Here is a 17625-nt window from a genome sequence, read left to right on the forward strand (position 1 = left end):
AATTAAATTTCATTTACCAAATGATGCTAACAAAAAAAAGCGAAAATGTTTTATCATTAGCATTTTTTTTTAATTAACTAAAACATCTGCTTATTACTAAATGGTGTTTGCGAGATCAGCGTACATTTAGGACAAATTTTGCAAAAATCCCTCAGAAGTGTTTGTTTTGCAATACATTTTTTTATTTACAATATGGAATATTTTTTTTTTTTATTTATTTGATCAGATGATTTTCACTTTTCAGTGTTCCTAGAATATCATTCTGGTTTTTATTATTAAAACATAATTTTCATAAGGAAATATTTGAATATGTAATTGTACATATTTACTTAGTCATTTTCAAATTATGACTGTATAGATAATTTACTCATTCACAACACTAATTAAAATTCATATACATACATACATTGGTGATTTTTTTTAATTGTTACGTTTTACGCATTCCGAAAAATAATATGCTCAAAATTTACACATATTATGTATTTGTTCAACATCACAAGTTCGACTGTACTCAGATTCCAACTCCCGATGGGTACAACCCCCCGCCCCCGGAATCTGGCACCCGCCACCGCCTCCGCCGAGCCGGCACCGCCGGTGCCACCGTCCTCGGCACGCACCACGTCTTCGTGGCACGGCCCTCTCTCCGCCTCGGCCGGAGTCAATCACCGAAAAAATTCGACCTTCGGTCGTCGCCGGGCGGCTCGTCATCGCCGCAAAATAATAACGGCCGAACATAATCGCGATTTCCTCGTTTTCAGCTGGAATGAACCTTGAAACTACTTACACACGGATCCGCACACGCACTGTTGCTACGTGCGTGCACCACGGCAGTTGCCTAGGAAACCGCCGCCCGCCGCTCGTGGGGTCCCACTACGTCACGGCCCCGCCGCCCCTCGCCGCCGCCCGATCCGGAGGCCGGCCGCCCGGAAACGTAAAAAAAGATCCGGGCAGTCGCGGTTTGACGTCACGACTCGACATGCCGGAGACGAGCCGCTGCTGCCTGCCGCTGCTGTTAGACGCCATCACGGGCGTATTGTGAAGAAAGCTATCGGTCGACGACCCGGCGCGATCTCCGCCGCCCCCGCGGCGGTCGGCGGCGGTGAAAGTGAGCGCCGCGGCGACCGGGGCGGCGGCGGACGGATGCAGATTCGGGGGCGGCGGCGAGGGGCGAGGGGCGAGGACCAAACCGGAGTCTGGCTGTATTTCTGGGGATTTTTGGCTGTCACTTGTACATCTATAACGTCTATTGTTTCCAGTATTAAACCATTTGTGGAAATAATCGGTACCTATATCTGGCATTCCGCAAGGATCTAATCTTGTTCCACTACTAATTTAATAACTATAAATGATCTTCATATTGCCCTATGAAAGCCTTGGGACTTGAAAGGGTACATTTATAAGGATTTGGAAGTCATATACAGGATGTTGCTAAATCTAAGGCTTCATTTACAGTAATTGGAAGGATCTCAACTTTTTAATAACCAAAATTAGGCACCTCATTGAAGTTTATTGGGAGTTAATTCCATCTTTTTTCGACCATCTAGATTTGTCTCCCCAACCAAACAAACATATGGCTTCACATAGCGTGTCCACCTCCAAAAACGGCCGAAGAACAAATGAGAGGTTTCATGGGAACATAAAAAATGACCTTGGTTTTGTGCAGAAACTGCCGAAAAGTCATTTGGAACCTTGGGTCTGCTCCCAGCAACCACGACTCTCCATCCGCCCCACGACCCAGTTCGCGCGGAATCCCTCTCCGAAAATAGTACCACCATCCGAAAACACACCTCGACCTCCTGCCCAAGCCGCGTCAGGAGTCACCACGGCCCCGCCGCCGACTCCGAGCAACACCTGCCAGAAATAATAGGTCTAGTCCACGCAGCGATTAATAAATATAACTCGTCCCCGCTAATTGCGCCGCTCCATTTGGTGGTACTGGCAGTACCACGACCGTGACCTCCCGTGTCATCGGCAATTTGTTTTTATTAAAGTGCACGTCCGTCTGGCCGAAATGCGCTCTCGACTGCATAAATGGACGTCGTGCTGTCGGGCCGATGGGATCTGAGATGGTATCGGGCGATGGTCGGGATCAGGTAGTCGATTATGGCGGCCGTGGGACGCTGGACGCGGCTATTTCGGTCGTCGTTAGTAACGCAGCAATCATGCCAAATGGTATAATGAGGGAGTGCATGGATGACGGTGACTGGGTCGGGCAGGACAGGCAGACTACGCGGAGCGACAGTGGCGCGCGTCACTTCCCCAAATAGATGCGGCGGCGACGCCAGATCGGCGAAAAGGCGCTGGCGGAGGGAAGAGGCCGGGGTCGGCGGTGGAAAAAAAAAGCGAAGGAAAAAAGTCTACACCTGATGAAGTTTATGAAATGAACGAAACTTGTCGACTTGGTTGAAATGTATTAGTACCCTTTCCAGACCACCTATACATGAATTTTCGAACAGGACAAGATAACCTTGGTGGTATCAATATTTATTAGACACATAATTTTCGTAACTTCTGGACCGATTGTTGTCAAATTTTGTATATTAGGAATATCATGTGGATGTTATTTTTTATTTCATAAAATAATTTTTCGTTTTTCTTCAATTTTACAATTTTTGACACAACAGTTTTTCGTTTTTTGATTTTCTTTCATTTGTCAATTTTTCAATGTTTCAATTTTCATTTTCTCGATTTAAGATCACAATGTTTCGATTTCTCATTTCCTTCATTTTTTTAATGGTTTCGATTTTATCGTTTTTCGTTTTTTAAATTTGTCAAATATTCGGCCTTTTTCAACTCTGCAGTTTTTGGATTTCGAATTATCCAATTTTCCCATGTCTTTAATTTTCAATATTTCGTTTTCGATTTTCTAATTTTTCGTTTCTTCATGTTTTCAAGTACTTGATTTCCAATTTTTAAAATTTTCAAAGTTTTCATTTTATACTTTTTCGCTTTTTCATTTTTGATTTTTCAGTTTTACAATTTTGCTATTCTACATACATATTTAAAATAAAAACGAGAAAAACTGCAAATTAAAATTTTTGAAGAAACTGAAAACTGAAAAATCGAGACAGTGAATAATCGAGAAACTCAAAAATTTAAAATTGAAAACCGAAAAAGTTAAATATCTAAGTTTAAACATCGAAAAATTGAAAAATCTGAAAATTAAAAAAAAGAAAAATTATAAAATCATATAATTGAAATACCGAAAAATTTTAAAAATAAAGAAAATAAAAAACCGAAACGAAAAATTGGAGATGAAAAATTGAAAAATTAAACATTGAAAACTACTGAAACTGTAAAATTAAAAATTGAAACATTCAAAAGCTGAAAAATCGAAAAACTGGAAAATTTTAAAATGGAAACAAAAGCTTGAAAATCGAAAAACTGGAAAATTTAAAAATGGAAACTCGAATAGAATAGAACAGAATAGAATAATTTATTGATCATTCAACACAGGAACAAGTGCATATCGTAAAACTGAAGAAAAAAATGAAAAATTGAAAAACTGCAAATCGAAAAATTGAAGAAACGAAAAATTGAAAAAAATCAAGATTGAAAAAATAAAAAATTATAAAATCGTAACATTAAAAAACCGAAAACTGTAAAAATTGAGAAAATAAAAAACCAAAACAAAAAATTGGAAATTCAAAATTTGAAGACAATTTTTAAATTTTTCAATTTTTGGATTTACAATTATCCGATTTTCCGATGTCTTTAATTTTCAATATTTCGATTTAACAATACTTTTCTCGTTTTGGAGTTTTAAGATTCTGAATTTTGATTTTCTAATTTTTCGTGTCCTCAATTTTTCAAATGCTTGATTTCCAATTTTTAAATTAAATTTTTCAAAGTTTCCAGTTCACACTTTTACCTCTTCCTGTTTTTTATTCGAAAAGTTGAAAAATCGAAAAATTAAATATTGAGAAATTAAACTAAGAATCGAAAAAGTAAAAAACTTTAAAAAATAAATAACATTATTATATTTAAAATGAAAACTAGAAAAATTCCAAATCAAGGACTCAAGGAACGAAAAACTGAAAAATGGAGAAACTAAAAAATCTAAAATTGAAAAACCAAAAAATTTAAAAATCTGAAAGTTCAAAAATCGAAAAATTGGAATATCCAAAAATTGAAAAATTTCATATTGAAAAAAAGAAACATTTTAAAAATAAAGAAAATAAAAAACCGAAATAAAAAATTGAAGACATGAAAGTTTAAAAATTGAAAAATTAAAAATTACTGACACTGTAAATCTAAAATTGAAACATTGAAAAGCTGGAAAATCGAAAAACTGGAAAATTTAAAAATGGAAACTCGAATAGAATAGAATAGAATAATTTATTGATCATTCAACACAGGAACAAGTGCATATCGTAAAACTGAAGAAAAAAATGAAAAATTGAAAAACTGCAAATCGAAAAATTGAAGAAACGAAAAATTGAAAAAAATCAAGATTGAAAAAATAAAAAATTATAAAATCGGAACGTTAAAAAATAGAAAAACTGTGAAAATAGAGAAAATAAAAAACCGAAACAAAAAATTGGAAATTCAAAATTTGAAGACAATTTTTAAATTTTTCAATTTTTGGATTTACAATTATCCGATTTTCCGATGTCTTTAATTTTCAATATTTCGATTTAACAATACTTTTCTCGTTTTCGAGTTCTAAGATTCTGAATTTTGATTTCCTAATTTTTCGTTTCTTCATTTTTTCAAGTATGTACATGATTTCCAATCTTTAAATTTTTCAAAGTTTTCGTTTTATACTTTTTCGCTTTCTCATTTTTGATTTTTCAATTTTACAATTTTGCTATTCTACATAATTAAAATAAAAACTAGAAAAATTGCAAATCAAGATTTTTGAAGAAACTAAAAACTGAAAAATCGAGAAATTGAAAAATCGTGAAACTGAATAATCGAGAAACTGAAAAATCGAGGAACTGAATAATCGAGAAACTAAAAAATCTAAAATTGAAAAACCGAAAAAGTTAAAAAACTAAGTTTAAAAATGGAAAAATTGAAAAGTCTAAAAATAAAAAAAAAGAAAAAATGATAAAATCATATCACTGAAAAACCGAAAAACTTTAGAAATAAAGCAAATAAAAAACCGAGACAAAAATTAGAAATGAAAAATTTAAAAATTGAAAAATTAAACATTGAAAAACTACTGAAATTGAAACATTCAAAAGCTGGAAAATTTAAAAATGGAAACAAAAGCTGGAAAATCGAAAAAGTGGAAAATTTAAAAATGGGAACTCGAATAGAATAGAATAATTTATTGATCGTCCAACATAGGAACAAGTGCATATCGTAAAATTAAAGAAAAAAATGAAAAATTGAAAAACTGCAAATCGAAAAATTGAAAAAATCGAGTATGAAAAAACAAAAAATTATAAAATCGGAACATTAAAAAATCGAAAACTGTAAAAATAAAGAAAATAAAAAACCCAAACAAAGAAATGGAAATTCAAAATTTGAAGACAATTTTTAAATTTTTCAATTTTTGGATTTACAATTATCCGATTTTCCGATGTCTTTAATTTTCAATATTTCGATTTAACAATACTTTTCTCGTTTTCGAGTTCTACGATTGTGAATTTTGATTTCCTAATTTTTCGTTTCTTCATTTTTTCAAGAACTTGATTTTCAATTTTTAAATTTTTCAAAGTTTTCATTTTATACTTTTCCGCTTTCTCATTTTTGATTTTTCAATTTTACAATTTTGCTATTCTACATAATTAAAATAAGAACTAGAAAAATTGCAAATCAAAATTTTTGAAGAAACTAAAAACTGAAAAATCGAGAAATTGAAAAATCTAAAATTGAAAAACCGAAAAAGTTAAAAATCTAAGTTTAAAAATGGAAAAATTGAAAAGTCTAAAAATAAAAAAAAAGAAAAATGACAAAATTATATCTCTGAAAAACCGAGCAATTTTAGAAATAAAGAAAATAAAAAACCGAGACAAAAATTGGAGATGAAAAATTTAAAAATTGAAAAATTAAACTTTGAAAAACTACTAAAACTGTAAATCTAAAAATTGAAACATTCAAAAGCTGGAAAATCGAAAAACTGGAAAATTTAAAAATGGAAACAAAAGCTGGAAAATCGAAAAACTGGAAAATTTAAAAATGGGAACTCGAATAGAATAGAATAGAGTAATTTATTGATTATCCAACATAGGAACAAATCCATATCGTAAAATTGAAGAAAAAAATAAAAAATTATAAAACATTAAAAAATCGAAAAACTGTTAAAATAGGGAAAATAAAAAACCTAAACAAAAAATTGGAAATTCAAAATTTGAAGACAATTTTTAAATTTTTCAATTTTTGGATTTACAATTATCCGATTTTCCGATGTCTTTAATTTTCATAATTTCCATTTTACAATACTTTTCTCGTTTTCGAGTTTTAAGATTCTGAATTTTGATTTTCTAATTTTTCATTTCTTCATTTTTTCAAGTACTTGATTTCCAATTTTTAAATTTTTCAAAATTTTCACTTTATACTTTTTCGCTTTCTCATTTTTGATTTTTCAATTTTACAATTTTGCTATTCTACATAATTAAAATAAGAACTAGAAAAATTGCAAATCAAAATTTTTGAAGAAACTAAAAACTGAAAAATCGAGAAATTGAAAAATCTAAAATTGAAAAACCGAAAAAGTTAAAAATCTAAGTTTAAAAATGGAAAAATTGAAAAGTCTAAAAATAAAAAAAAAGAAAAATGATAAAATTATATCACTGAAAAACCGAACAACTTTAGAAATAAAGAAAATAAAAAACCGAGACAAAAATTGGAGATGAAAAATTTAAAAATTGAAAAATTAAACATTGAAAAACTACTAAAACTGTAAATCTAAAAATTGAAACATTCAAAAGCTGGAAAATTGAGAAACTGGAAAATTTAAAAATGGAAACTCGAATAGGATAGAATAGAATAGTTTATTGATCATCCAACATAGGAACAAGTCCATATCGTAAAATTGAAGAAAAAAATGAAAAATTGAAAAACTGCAAATAGAAAAATTGAAAAAATTAAAAATTATAAAATCGGAACATTAAAAAATCGAAAAACTGTAAAAATAGAGAAAATAAAAAACCGAAACAAAAAATTGGAAATTCAAAATTTGAAGACAATTTTTTAATTTTTCATTTTTTGGATTTAGAATTATCCGATTTTCCGATGTCTTTAATTTTCAATATTTCGATTTAACAATACTTTTCTCGTTTTCGAGTTTTAAGATTCTGAACTTTGATTTTCTAATTTTTCGTGTCAATTTTTCAAATGCTTAATTTCCAATTTTTAAATTAAATTTTTCAAAATTTCCATTTCACACTTTTACACTCTTCCTGTTTTTTATTCAAAAAGTTGAAAAATCGAAAAATTAAATATTGAGAAATTAAACTAAGAATCGAAAAAGTAAAAATCGAAAATCTAATTTTTTTTAAATCCAATAATTGACGACGGACGGTAAAAATGGAAAAATTCTAAAATCTCAAAATTGAAAAAGTGAAAACTTTAAAAAATAAATAACATTATTATATTTAAAATGAAAACTAGAAAAATTGCAAATCAAGGACTCAAGAAACGAAAAACTGAAAAATAGAGAAACTAAAAAATCTAAAATTGAAAAACCAAAAAATTTAAAAATCTGAAAGTTCAAAAATCGAAAAATTGGAATATCCAAAAATTTCATATTGAAAAAAAGAAACATTTTAAAAATAAAGAAAACAAAAAACCGAAACAAAAAAGTGAAGGCATGAAAGTTTAAAAATCGGAAAATTAAAAATCGAAAACTACTAAAACTGTAAATCTAAAAGTGAAACATTCCAAAGCTGGAAAACTGAAAAACTAAAATATTTAAATGGAAACTCGAATAGAATAGACTAGGTTTATTGATCATCCAACGGGCAAATAGCCCATATAGGAAAAGTTGCATATCGAGAATTGAAGAAAAAATGAAAAATTGAAAAACTAAGAATCGAATGATTGAAAAATTTTTTAAATCCATTAACAGGAAAAGTCCAATGGACTGGATTAGTACACATTAGCTTACGCTTGGTAAGTGAAAATGGAAAAATTCTAAAATCTTAGAATTGAAAATGTGAAAAACTTTAAAAATTATAATAATCAACACATATTTAAAGTGAAAACTAGAAAAATTGCATATCAAGAACTGAAGAAATGAAAAACTGAAAAATCAAAAAATTGAAAAATTTCACATTGAAAAAAAAGAAATTATAAAATCAGAACATAAAAAAACCGAACAATTTTAAAAACAACGAAAATAAAAAACTGAAATGAAAAACTGAAGGCAAGAAAAATTTTAAAATCGAAAAATTAAACAATTAAAAACTGAAAACTAACGCAACTGTAAATCCAAAAATTGAAACATCCAAAAGCTGGAAAATCGAGAAACTGACCAATTTTAAAATGGAAACTCAAAGAGATTCATATCGCAGTATTGAAGAAAAAAATAAATAAAAATTGAAATTCGAAAAGTCCAAGAAACGAAAAATTGAAAAAAATCGAGATTGAGAAAACAGAAAATTATAAAATCGGAACATTGGAAAATCAAACAATTGAAAAAAAATCAAAATATTTACGCCACTGGTTTTTACTTTATAGAGATTATCAGAAAACAAAATTCCCAAAAATTTTTATAATTTTTCAAAGAACAGGATTGGGTTGCAGTGCAGGCGCGAGGGAAGGTCTGTCGAGATAACCTTCGACCAATTTATTACTGCCGACGATCAATATAGTCAATAAATTATCTAATTGTCTAATAAGCTTATGTAATCATTACAAACTTAATTACCCTTTGGAAAATTTGTGTACAATCAGATGGAAGTTAATTGTAAACTCTATAATATCAAAAGCTTCATGCGTTTCGATGTCATATTAATTTCTAAAATTTTATTTTTCTGTATATTAAAAAGTCCATACATTGTCTAAAAAGGTCAAAGGTAACAAATTAGTCATCCTCGAATTGGCTGTTTTACTCTCGTTGAAAAAAATCTACTGGATCATTAAAATACGCCAACATGTTTGGATTCGTTTGTTAACCTCATACACGGTGCTTCAAACAAAATAAACAACTTTCTACGCAACAATTTTTACACATGTATATAAAAAAATCTCGGTCGATAGTAATTTGCACGTCTCGGAAACATTTTGAGTAAAGACAGTAAGAGACTCACATGAAGCGTTGCCGTGGTCATGCACCGGAGGCATGGGCCGTTCAGTGCCTTCGAGGTGTCCGTAGGGATCGTCTTCGTCGACGAAACTGCTGTCGTTCTGGTGCTCAGCCTCTGGCGCAACGTCCACGATCGACGAGTTCACCCTATCACTACTCTCACTCACACTCCCGTCAGTCTCACTGGACACCAGCACATCCGACCTCTTCTCCAAGTTAAGTTTGCCAATGCCCAGCGCGTTCCTCTTGCTCTCGTCCACGATCCGGTTGATTCCCGTGGGTGCAGTCAGCTCGCGCCTAGTCCGACTCGTCTTGGTCTCGTTGTTCGGCGGCGAGCCTTCGGAATCCGCTACGACTACGCTAGTATCACGAGGGGGAGGAGTCGGTCTACCTAACACTATGGAAGAACGCGTTCGGGCGTCGGAATCATCAATTGGACTAAAGGAAGGGTCTTCGAATCGGGCTAGATTGGCGTTCGAGCACGCATAGCACCTTGCCGCTGCCGTTAGAGTGGCAAGGAGACACAGGGCGGCCAGCTGGGCGCAGGGACGCTGGAGACTCGGGGCCGTGGTCCAAATGGTGGCCAACGTCCCGGCATAAAGGGCTCGCGAGGCGATGACGGCGACCAGGGGGCTCCCGGGACAACTGTTCGTGACCGAAACGCTCCAAGCACGGAAGGGGCACCACGGGGCCGCACCCTTATCGGATGAAGGGCGCGCGAGCGGGATCCCAGTAGGACTCGATCGGATGGGGCCGCGTGGGACGGACATTGCATCGCGCGAGGGTGCTGCCCAACACCATCTTGGGGACACTCTTCATCGGACCTGCTGATGCTGCTCTTCTCTCTCTCTACTCCGCTACCATCCTGCGAACAAGGAAACGAGTCAATTCCAAAAACAACACCAACGATTCGCTAAATCTAACCACAGCGCGCCCCACAAGGCAACACAAAGAGGCCTTTTTTAATTGCAACTCCCATACGTACCAGCTCCGATTTACGAAATACGTTTTCTAGGTAATATATAAACGTTATTAGACACTTAGTACTCACGGTCACGGCGGGAGCAGCACAGGGCCCCCGGCGGAGCCCTGCGGCCATCCCTCGGGACCCGCCACCTCTGGACAATGGTTCCGCGAGGATCGCGGTGTGTGACACTAGGTGTATTAACACACGCGCCACGCGGGCAGCTGGCGGTTGGCCAGCCCCTAATTTAGAACAGAAGCAGCAGACTGTGGGCTCTGCACGCCCCCCGCAGTCGACACGGTACATACATTGTACATACATTGTAATATACAATTATTCTTGAACGCTGTCGCGGCAGCATCTTTATTAATCTTCCGCGCGCTCAGAACCGGCACGACCCATAGCACAACAAACAAGCCCGAATGAAGAGGACGATTTGCCAAAGCCGAGGCCGCTAATGCGTCGTGGCGGGAAGGCAGGAGTCGGCAGTTGGAAGTGTTCGGTGCTAGATCGAGGTGCCTTCGGAGCGTTGTTTTAGAGAGTTATGAATAGAAAGGTTATGTTGTATCAGGATTTTCCAAAGTTCTAGCAGGTGGGTAGATTATTCAAAATCAAAGCACGTGTTGGGTCGTATGTCATTATGGGTTGCGACTTGGTGCCAGAAGCGTTTACTGTTTGTTTAAATTGTTTGCGGTATTATATGGAGGACATTAGGAGCAGAGTAGAATCTTCAAATTCTTGTTTTTTTTTGACCAGTCAATAGATGACAGCGAAAAATATAAGCCTACGAAATCTGCCTTTCCAGAGTTAAAATTGCCCTTTATTTCCTGAGGATGGATGCTCCTTACGAAAACCCTTTTTAGAACTGACGCGGTTATGCCTAGAAAAGGTTTCCTGGTTCGCAATGATGGACACCAGATTAATGACGATCGTTAGTAGACGAAGTAAGATTAGATCTACTGACGGAAAAAGGGTTCGATAACCCAACACGTTTTGACGAAGCAGGCTTTAAGTTTGACCGAAAAAAGGGGAACTACTTCATCTTGAATTAAAGGAGAGTTTGTAGAAGCATCAAGGTCGTCTCTTGTCGCTCCAGTCCTTGAAAATTTTGGTTTCGACTAAATAAACACCAAGTTCATTCCCCGCCGCGTTTTTTTTCGAAAAACTCGTGTGCCAACAAATATTGTTCTTATCAAAGGCAACACGCACAACTTTCCCAGTCAATTATGAAAGCAGTGCGCCCACCCGTGTGCAAACACCCCGAAACCTCCCCGAGCATCAACGTTCAGTTCGTCGAAAGGTCACCGAGTCTGCGACCGTGAAACCTCGAAAAGCGTAACAGTTTTCGTCCAAGTTCCGATAAAAGGCTCTCCCGCCGCCCACTCCCGCGGAAACCGCGAACGCGTCCGCAGTGTGCTTTCACCTCGGCTAAAAAAATGCGTGTACCCCGTAGTAAAACCATTCATAAAAGCGCGTTTACCGCATCGCGTATATATTGCTTCGTGGCTTGTTTTCGATCGTTGTTGCTGTATCGCCAGATTCGCCTCGTGTAATATTTTTAGAAGTTGCAAATTTCAAAAATACTAGACTGCAGACTAAACACTCGATAGAATAATAAACCGTCAAGTGCAGACGGCGAAACCATCGCCGATTCTTGATCAGACGAAGTCGTTAGACTTCATTGATCTTAGAAGTTTAATAGTCGAGGCTAGACGGAGGCGTCTAGACGCGTTCGTTTTTTGCGGCGGCGGCCGAGGGTCGGAAGGGCCTGGGCAAGGTCGAGTGGAAGCCGATTTTTGTAGTAAACGAACTATTTGCCATAGTTCAAACATTTTGGCAGCAAACAAGCAAATAGTTCTCGGGTTAAAAATATCCGATTCGTACGTCTGCTACAGAGAAACAACTCGGGAGCCAACGTACTACATTCTAATACTGGCTACTGAATCCCTCGCTTTTAGAATGTAGGATAAAATATTTATGAAAGCACGTTTTGCCTGGCATTCTCATTTTTAATCATCGCCGCGTAACGGAACGACAAGCGGCGGTCGCGAAGAGAGCGGCGGCGGCGGGGGCGGCGCGCTCGCCGATTCGTACGACAAACCCAAGACCAAAACCGCGGCCCGACTCTTTTATTTTTGAATCATTAGTTTTTGCATATTGTTTTATTTATAAGCTGACCCACTTCCCATTTTTCTTACATAACATGAATTGGATACCTAACAGAAATGAAGTAACTGTTATTAGAATATTCCGAAGCGCCATTGATGGCTCCGAGTGGTTCGAACTAAAATTAACATACGATTTGTATTACAATGCCCTGCACTTCTCCTTTTTGAGCCGGATCGCACATTTCGACCCCAGGTATTGTGGGCCGCTTGCGTGTCAAGGCGACGACCGTTTCTCGAGATTCCTCCGCCAAATTTTCCGTTCCTTTCGAGAGCTCCTGGGTGCCCTTTTGCACGGGCGCGAACGCTCCGGACGTCAGCACGGCCACAGCCACCAGTTTATCTCTCTAAAATGTTCAAATCATTGGAACACATCCAGATTCACGAATTAGCCTTAACAATATTTTTAAACTTTGCAAAATCAACGAAATCACTTAGCTGGGGCGTTTTGGGGCAAAGATCCTGCGAGGTGTCGTCGGAAAATAATTGCTTGTTCGAGGAGTGTATTAAAGCGACCCGCGTTGCGAATAGGTAAGCAAATAAAGCAGGATTTAAATTTCAAATCGTCCCCGTTCGTGTTATAATCGCCGCTAATGCAAATTCAGGAAGTTAGCACATGCTCGACGGGCTAGATCTCGCAGAATATTTTAAAAAATTCATGTCCTATTTGACCAGGTTTCAATTTGTGTCGGGATACGAGAATTGTTTTTGTTTACTTACATTTCACGTTAATCACGGAACGAAAAAAAATTTTGAATCGCTATAAGACCCAATGCCAAAATTCAAGCATCGCAAAAACTAACTCTTCTTCAGATGGGAAAAAGATCATGATCTAATTATAGAAGCCAGGCAGAAATTTTACTTTTGTGTCTCTTCCATAATTCAGTTAAAAAAAGGAAAATCAACATATCGTATACCTGACAGACCCTTTCAAGTTCAAGGTCGGATGGTGTTTTTATTTGTATCCACTAGAGATAACAGGTGATAACAAGCGAACCTAATTGTTTTCACTGGTGTTATACTTGTAATACAGAAACTAATAACTCTTGACGAAACTATATAAACCTGGCTGTTTTTGTCGAGTTTCTGTTTTTTTTTTTAATAATTTCTAAATTTAAGGTACCAATTAAAATTAGTTTCAAAAGTTTTTCCCCGGGTCTTGAAGTTGCTCTTCACGCATATCCAGAAAATCGGCAAACTTACTCAATTTTAATAATACTGAGAGAACTTAAAAATTTTAGAAGAAACATTGACGATCAATAAATTCGACATTGTTGAATTTTGGAAAAAGTCAAACAGGCAATGATAATTTTTCTGTATTTTGTCCAGACGCTTGGAAATTGTTGTCAATGTTAAAGCCGGTCAACGCCACGGAAATTTTTAACCTTTGGGGACTGTTTTGACTACAATACATTTTCACATGCAGCTATATATAGACTATAGAATTTAAATATGGTCGTTGAAGGCCAAATTTGCTTCTCTCGATTAATTTGCAAAAACGTGACTTCGTCAAAAAAAGGAATTTTCAGCACCACCAGACTGTGTTAACTAGCACCAGAAACGCAATCCTTCGTTATCAGGCCGCGAACTTCTCAAATTAGTTTTGTATATTCGCAGAAAGAAACTAGAGCGTGTAATCTGTCATCAAACCGCGAACAAATTTTTGGGTCAAGCCCTAGACCACGGGCTTGAAAAGGACGAGTAAAATTTAGCCAAAATTGTGTCCTTGAAAGTAGTGGCCTACCTACCAGGAAAATTGAGTTACATTTGTGACAGGCGACAACGAGACTTCATCAATCATCACACCAAGACGGCAAAATTCACGAAATTTCAAAGTCACCTTGATATAAGATTTTTTATAATCGTCTTAATAAAATGAAAAAAATTACACTGTCTCATAAAAGAATATTAAATTTTATATCCTAAATAGCAGGTTTTTTTTAACTAGATTCGAATGTTTTACATCAGTTTTAAATCAATTTGGATAATAATACGAATGTTAATTACATTTTCAATATCCACGCCTGAAATGACAAAACAAAAAAATGTGAATGCCAACAGTTGACATAACAGTGATGTACGCCTACTGTGTTTATCGTATAATTTTTAATTGACAGTACTGGGGTTAGATATTTTACAAAATCGAAAAATTATCGCACGAAAACGCAGAAAAAAATTATTTCTTAAACTATAGTGAAAAAAATCAAAAAAATCCTACATCTGATGCATAAATAGTATATTCGCACGTAGTTAATGTTATTTCTAAAGAGCAACATGGTTTTGTATGCTTCTCAAATAATGTATGTTATATACACGGATCTAACTAAAGTTTTCTATAAAGTCCATCATCGTGTTTTACTTAGCTGTTGAAAACAATGGTGATGAACAGGCGTCAGTGGGTTGAATATGATAGTTATCATGCATATTATTTTCAGTGGTGTGGCACAAGGGTCAAATCTTGGACCGCTGTTATTTACTATATTTGTTAATGATATCTGTCCATACATCAATTGTCACTTCTAAGAAAGTTGTAAGATTATTAATATTATTGACTCATTTTTCAAAAAGTTCCAAAAAATGTCTTATTGTCATCGGATTTAAATTTAATAATATGTCTTTAACTAGGAAAACACAGCCAATAGTATTTCACTACAATATAAACGGCAAAATTTTGGATCGTTGTAATCAATTTTTAAATTCGAATCTAGTAGTTATGAGTAGTTCAACAAGGATCAAAACGAAGATAAAGTTCTTTAGTTCCGTGTGAAGATCTTTGTCGTATGTTTTAATTCATTCAAAGTCATTGTAAGCAAAAGTATTAAAAATGAGATTTCAGTTTTAAACACAGTTTTTTGCCAAGAAAGTTTCAATTTAAAATTGTAAAGATCTGTTGAAGGCAAGTGTTATATTTGTTTCTCTTATTGAAACCAAATGTGTACGTTTTAGACATAATTTCAAATATAACGTCAAATTTTACTAAACTCTTAATTTATTTAAAGTTTCCATTTTTTGAGCCTGGAAAATTTTTCGTCTGGTCTATCTTTATTCTGGTAGAAATCCAATAGACTTGCTTCAATATCGTCTAATCCTAGCGATGGCAACTTATTGTCAAGATATTGATAAAATTTTAGTAAGGTGTCCCACAAGGCGCAGTATTTGACCGGCTTTTATTTCATGTACACATTAATGATGTCATGCTGAACATCATGAGAGGTAATCGAATAGTAGAAAAGGTGACACAGGGATAAAAAAACATGAACTTCCTAAACTGATCTCCTATTTTCGTCTACTTTTTCTGTGAGCTTTATTGTCTCTATTTCCCGGTTTGTGTTTTATTTGTGACGAAGAAAAAATGTTGGGTCAACTTTAGCACACGTAGTGGCAGTGATAGGTTTATGAGATGTTTGGACGAATTTTTGAAGGAAAAAATTTTGTAAACAATACTCCAATGCGGATGGGAAAACCCAAATTCACAGTCAAAAAAGCACATCCAATACATACCTCCACACTTGTGAAAAAATCACGAATCGAGCACAATTTTCGTAGTTTAGTGAAAAATTTTGCCTCTCCCGCTACCGCCCAAAACATGCACACCTGACAAATTTCCCCACTTGTAGGTCAAGGTCGTGCGTTATTTTTGTTTGTATACACTAGAGATAACTAATGATAACAACAACATTCGGCCGGCGTTGTTTTCGCCGTCGTCATAATTCCGATTTTCGCCATAACAACCTTCACGGACATACCAAAGCGGCGTCCTTGAGACCGTCAACACTTTCCCGAACCCAAAAACGCCATAGAAATGACGTCACTCCCACCGAAATTTCGGCACTTTTCCCCAATCCTGGTGCGTGACGTCAAACGTCATATCGACCCGGAACAATTCCTGCGCCTCCTGCGACCGCGTTTGTTTATAAACATAACCGTACATGAACAGGTTGCAACCTGGCTGCGTCCCGGAGCCGTGCAAGCTGCAAGTGCGGCTCTCAGCAGGGCCGAAATAATCCCGCCCACGCGGCCTCCGGGCCCGGAGCCTCGGCGTGCCGCCTCCGAGTTTGAGGTTAGGTAAGCGGGGTCGCCGCAGCCACCTACTTCGTGTCCGCTCCTGCAACAAGCCGGTGCCAGCGATCACTCGCGTCGCTCTTGAACACTGCATAGAAGACGGAATCGAGGAGCGGCGTCGTCGCTCGCCAGGGTTCGCCCGGCCAAGCGGCTCCCGGGTCAGCGGTGGCCGCACGTGCGGTGCGGCGGGCGGCGTGGGGGCGGCGTGCGGTGTAGTCTCGCGGCACGGCCGGCCCGTGGCACTCGCACCTATGACAACTTTTGGTGGCGGTCGCGGCGGTCGCGTACCTGCGGCATGCACTGCAAGTCGGCACTTACTGAACCTGTGCGGCGGAGTCGCGGGCCAGACGGCGGGCCGAACGCGGATCGGCTCGTCTCGGCGACGGTCGCCGCAGCCAGGATGGGCAACCGTCGGTTATGTAATATCCCCTACATTATTTACTATAGGAAAGCACAATGGAAAACATTTAAATATAGAGGCGGGCTGGGCCCGGTTCCGGCAACAGTGCACGTGCGGCGGCGGCGGCGGGATGCACCTGTGAGGCGAGAGGCGGGGGCGGACGCCGAAAACGAGGGGCGGGAGAAATACACCGGCCACTTTTCGGGGTTTTGCAGGAAACGACCGAACTCGCAGGGGTATGGAGGACCCCGAGCGGAAAAAGTTAATCGGAGCCCCACTTGAGGACGAGACAGTTCGTTAGCTTTTGTCGTCATGTGCTTTCGACGATTACTTCTATTAGGTCTTCTTGCCGGTTCTCACCTCGTTGGTCACGAAAGTGCAGATTTCTCGACAACTATATAGTTTGAACGTAAACTGTGATTAATTATTAAAGCGTTTTATTTATTAAAATTTATCCGAGGGTATTTAGATAGAATTTACTTAATCCTAGAAGGACACTGCTTTAAGAAATTTTTTTGCTATAAGTAGCTAGCAAAATCATTAAAAAAAATGTTTTCGAATACTCTAGATTTTTTGTACATATTGTATATATTTGGCAAAAAATTCGAGTGTATGGAAACTACACTATCGAATATTTCAAATGAGAACGAACGACTTTGCAAAGTTTTGAAACGACGTCATCACATTTTGATGGGTGGATATGAACAGACAAATTTTATTGTACAGCACGAAATAGCAGGTCTGCCGTTTCCGTCTGTCTGTCTGTCAGCCGTCTGTGTCGATTTTTATTAGTCTGTGTCGATCGCTGTTGTCAAATTTTATATGCATTTTGAGG

General features: G+C 36.7%; 1 protein-coding gene across 2 annotated transcripts in view; it reads right to left on the reverse strand.

Moving 5' to 3' along the window:
* LOC135131316 (uncharacterized) overlaps window positions 1-16694 on the reverse strand; it is a 264716-nt gene extending 248022 nt beyond the window's left edge. For both annotated transcript variants that reach the window (XM_064058985.1, XM_064058984.1), the window contains exons 1-2: window positions 16421-16694; window positions 9204-10064 (exon numbers count right to left, since the gene is read on the reverse strand). In XM_064058985.1, the coding sequence (XP_063915055.1) occupies window positions 9204-9969 (766 nt within the window). In that variant the 5' untranslated portion in view covers window positions 9970-10064; window positions 16421-16694. The remainder of the gene's footprint in view (window positions 1-9203; window positions 10065-16420) is intronic.
* Window positions 16695-17625: the final 931 nt, after the last annotated feature.

Source organism: Zophobas morio, unplaced genomic scaffold, assembly GCF_036711695.1.
Source record: "Zophobas morio isolate AGI-343-1 ecotype UQ-CSIRO unplaced genomic scaffold, CSIRO_AGI_Zmor_V1 ptg000020l, whole genome shotgun sequence".
NCBI classification, from domain to species: domain Eukaryota; kingdom Metazoa; phylum Arthropoda; class Insecta; order Coleoptera; family Tenebrionidae; genus Zophobas; species Zophobas morio.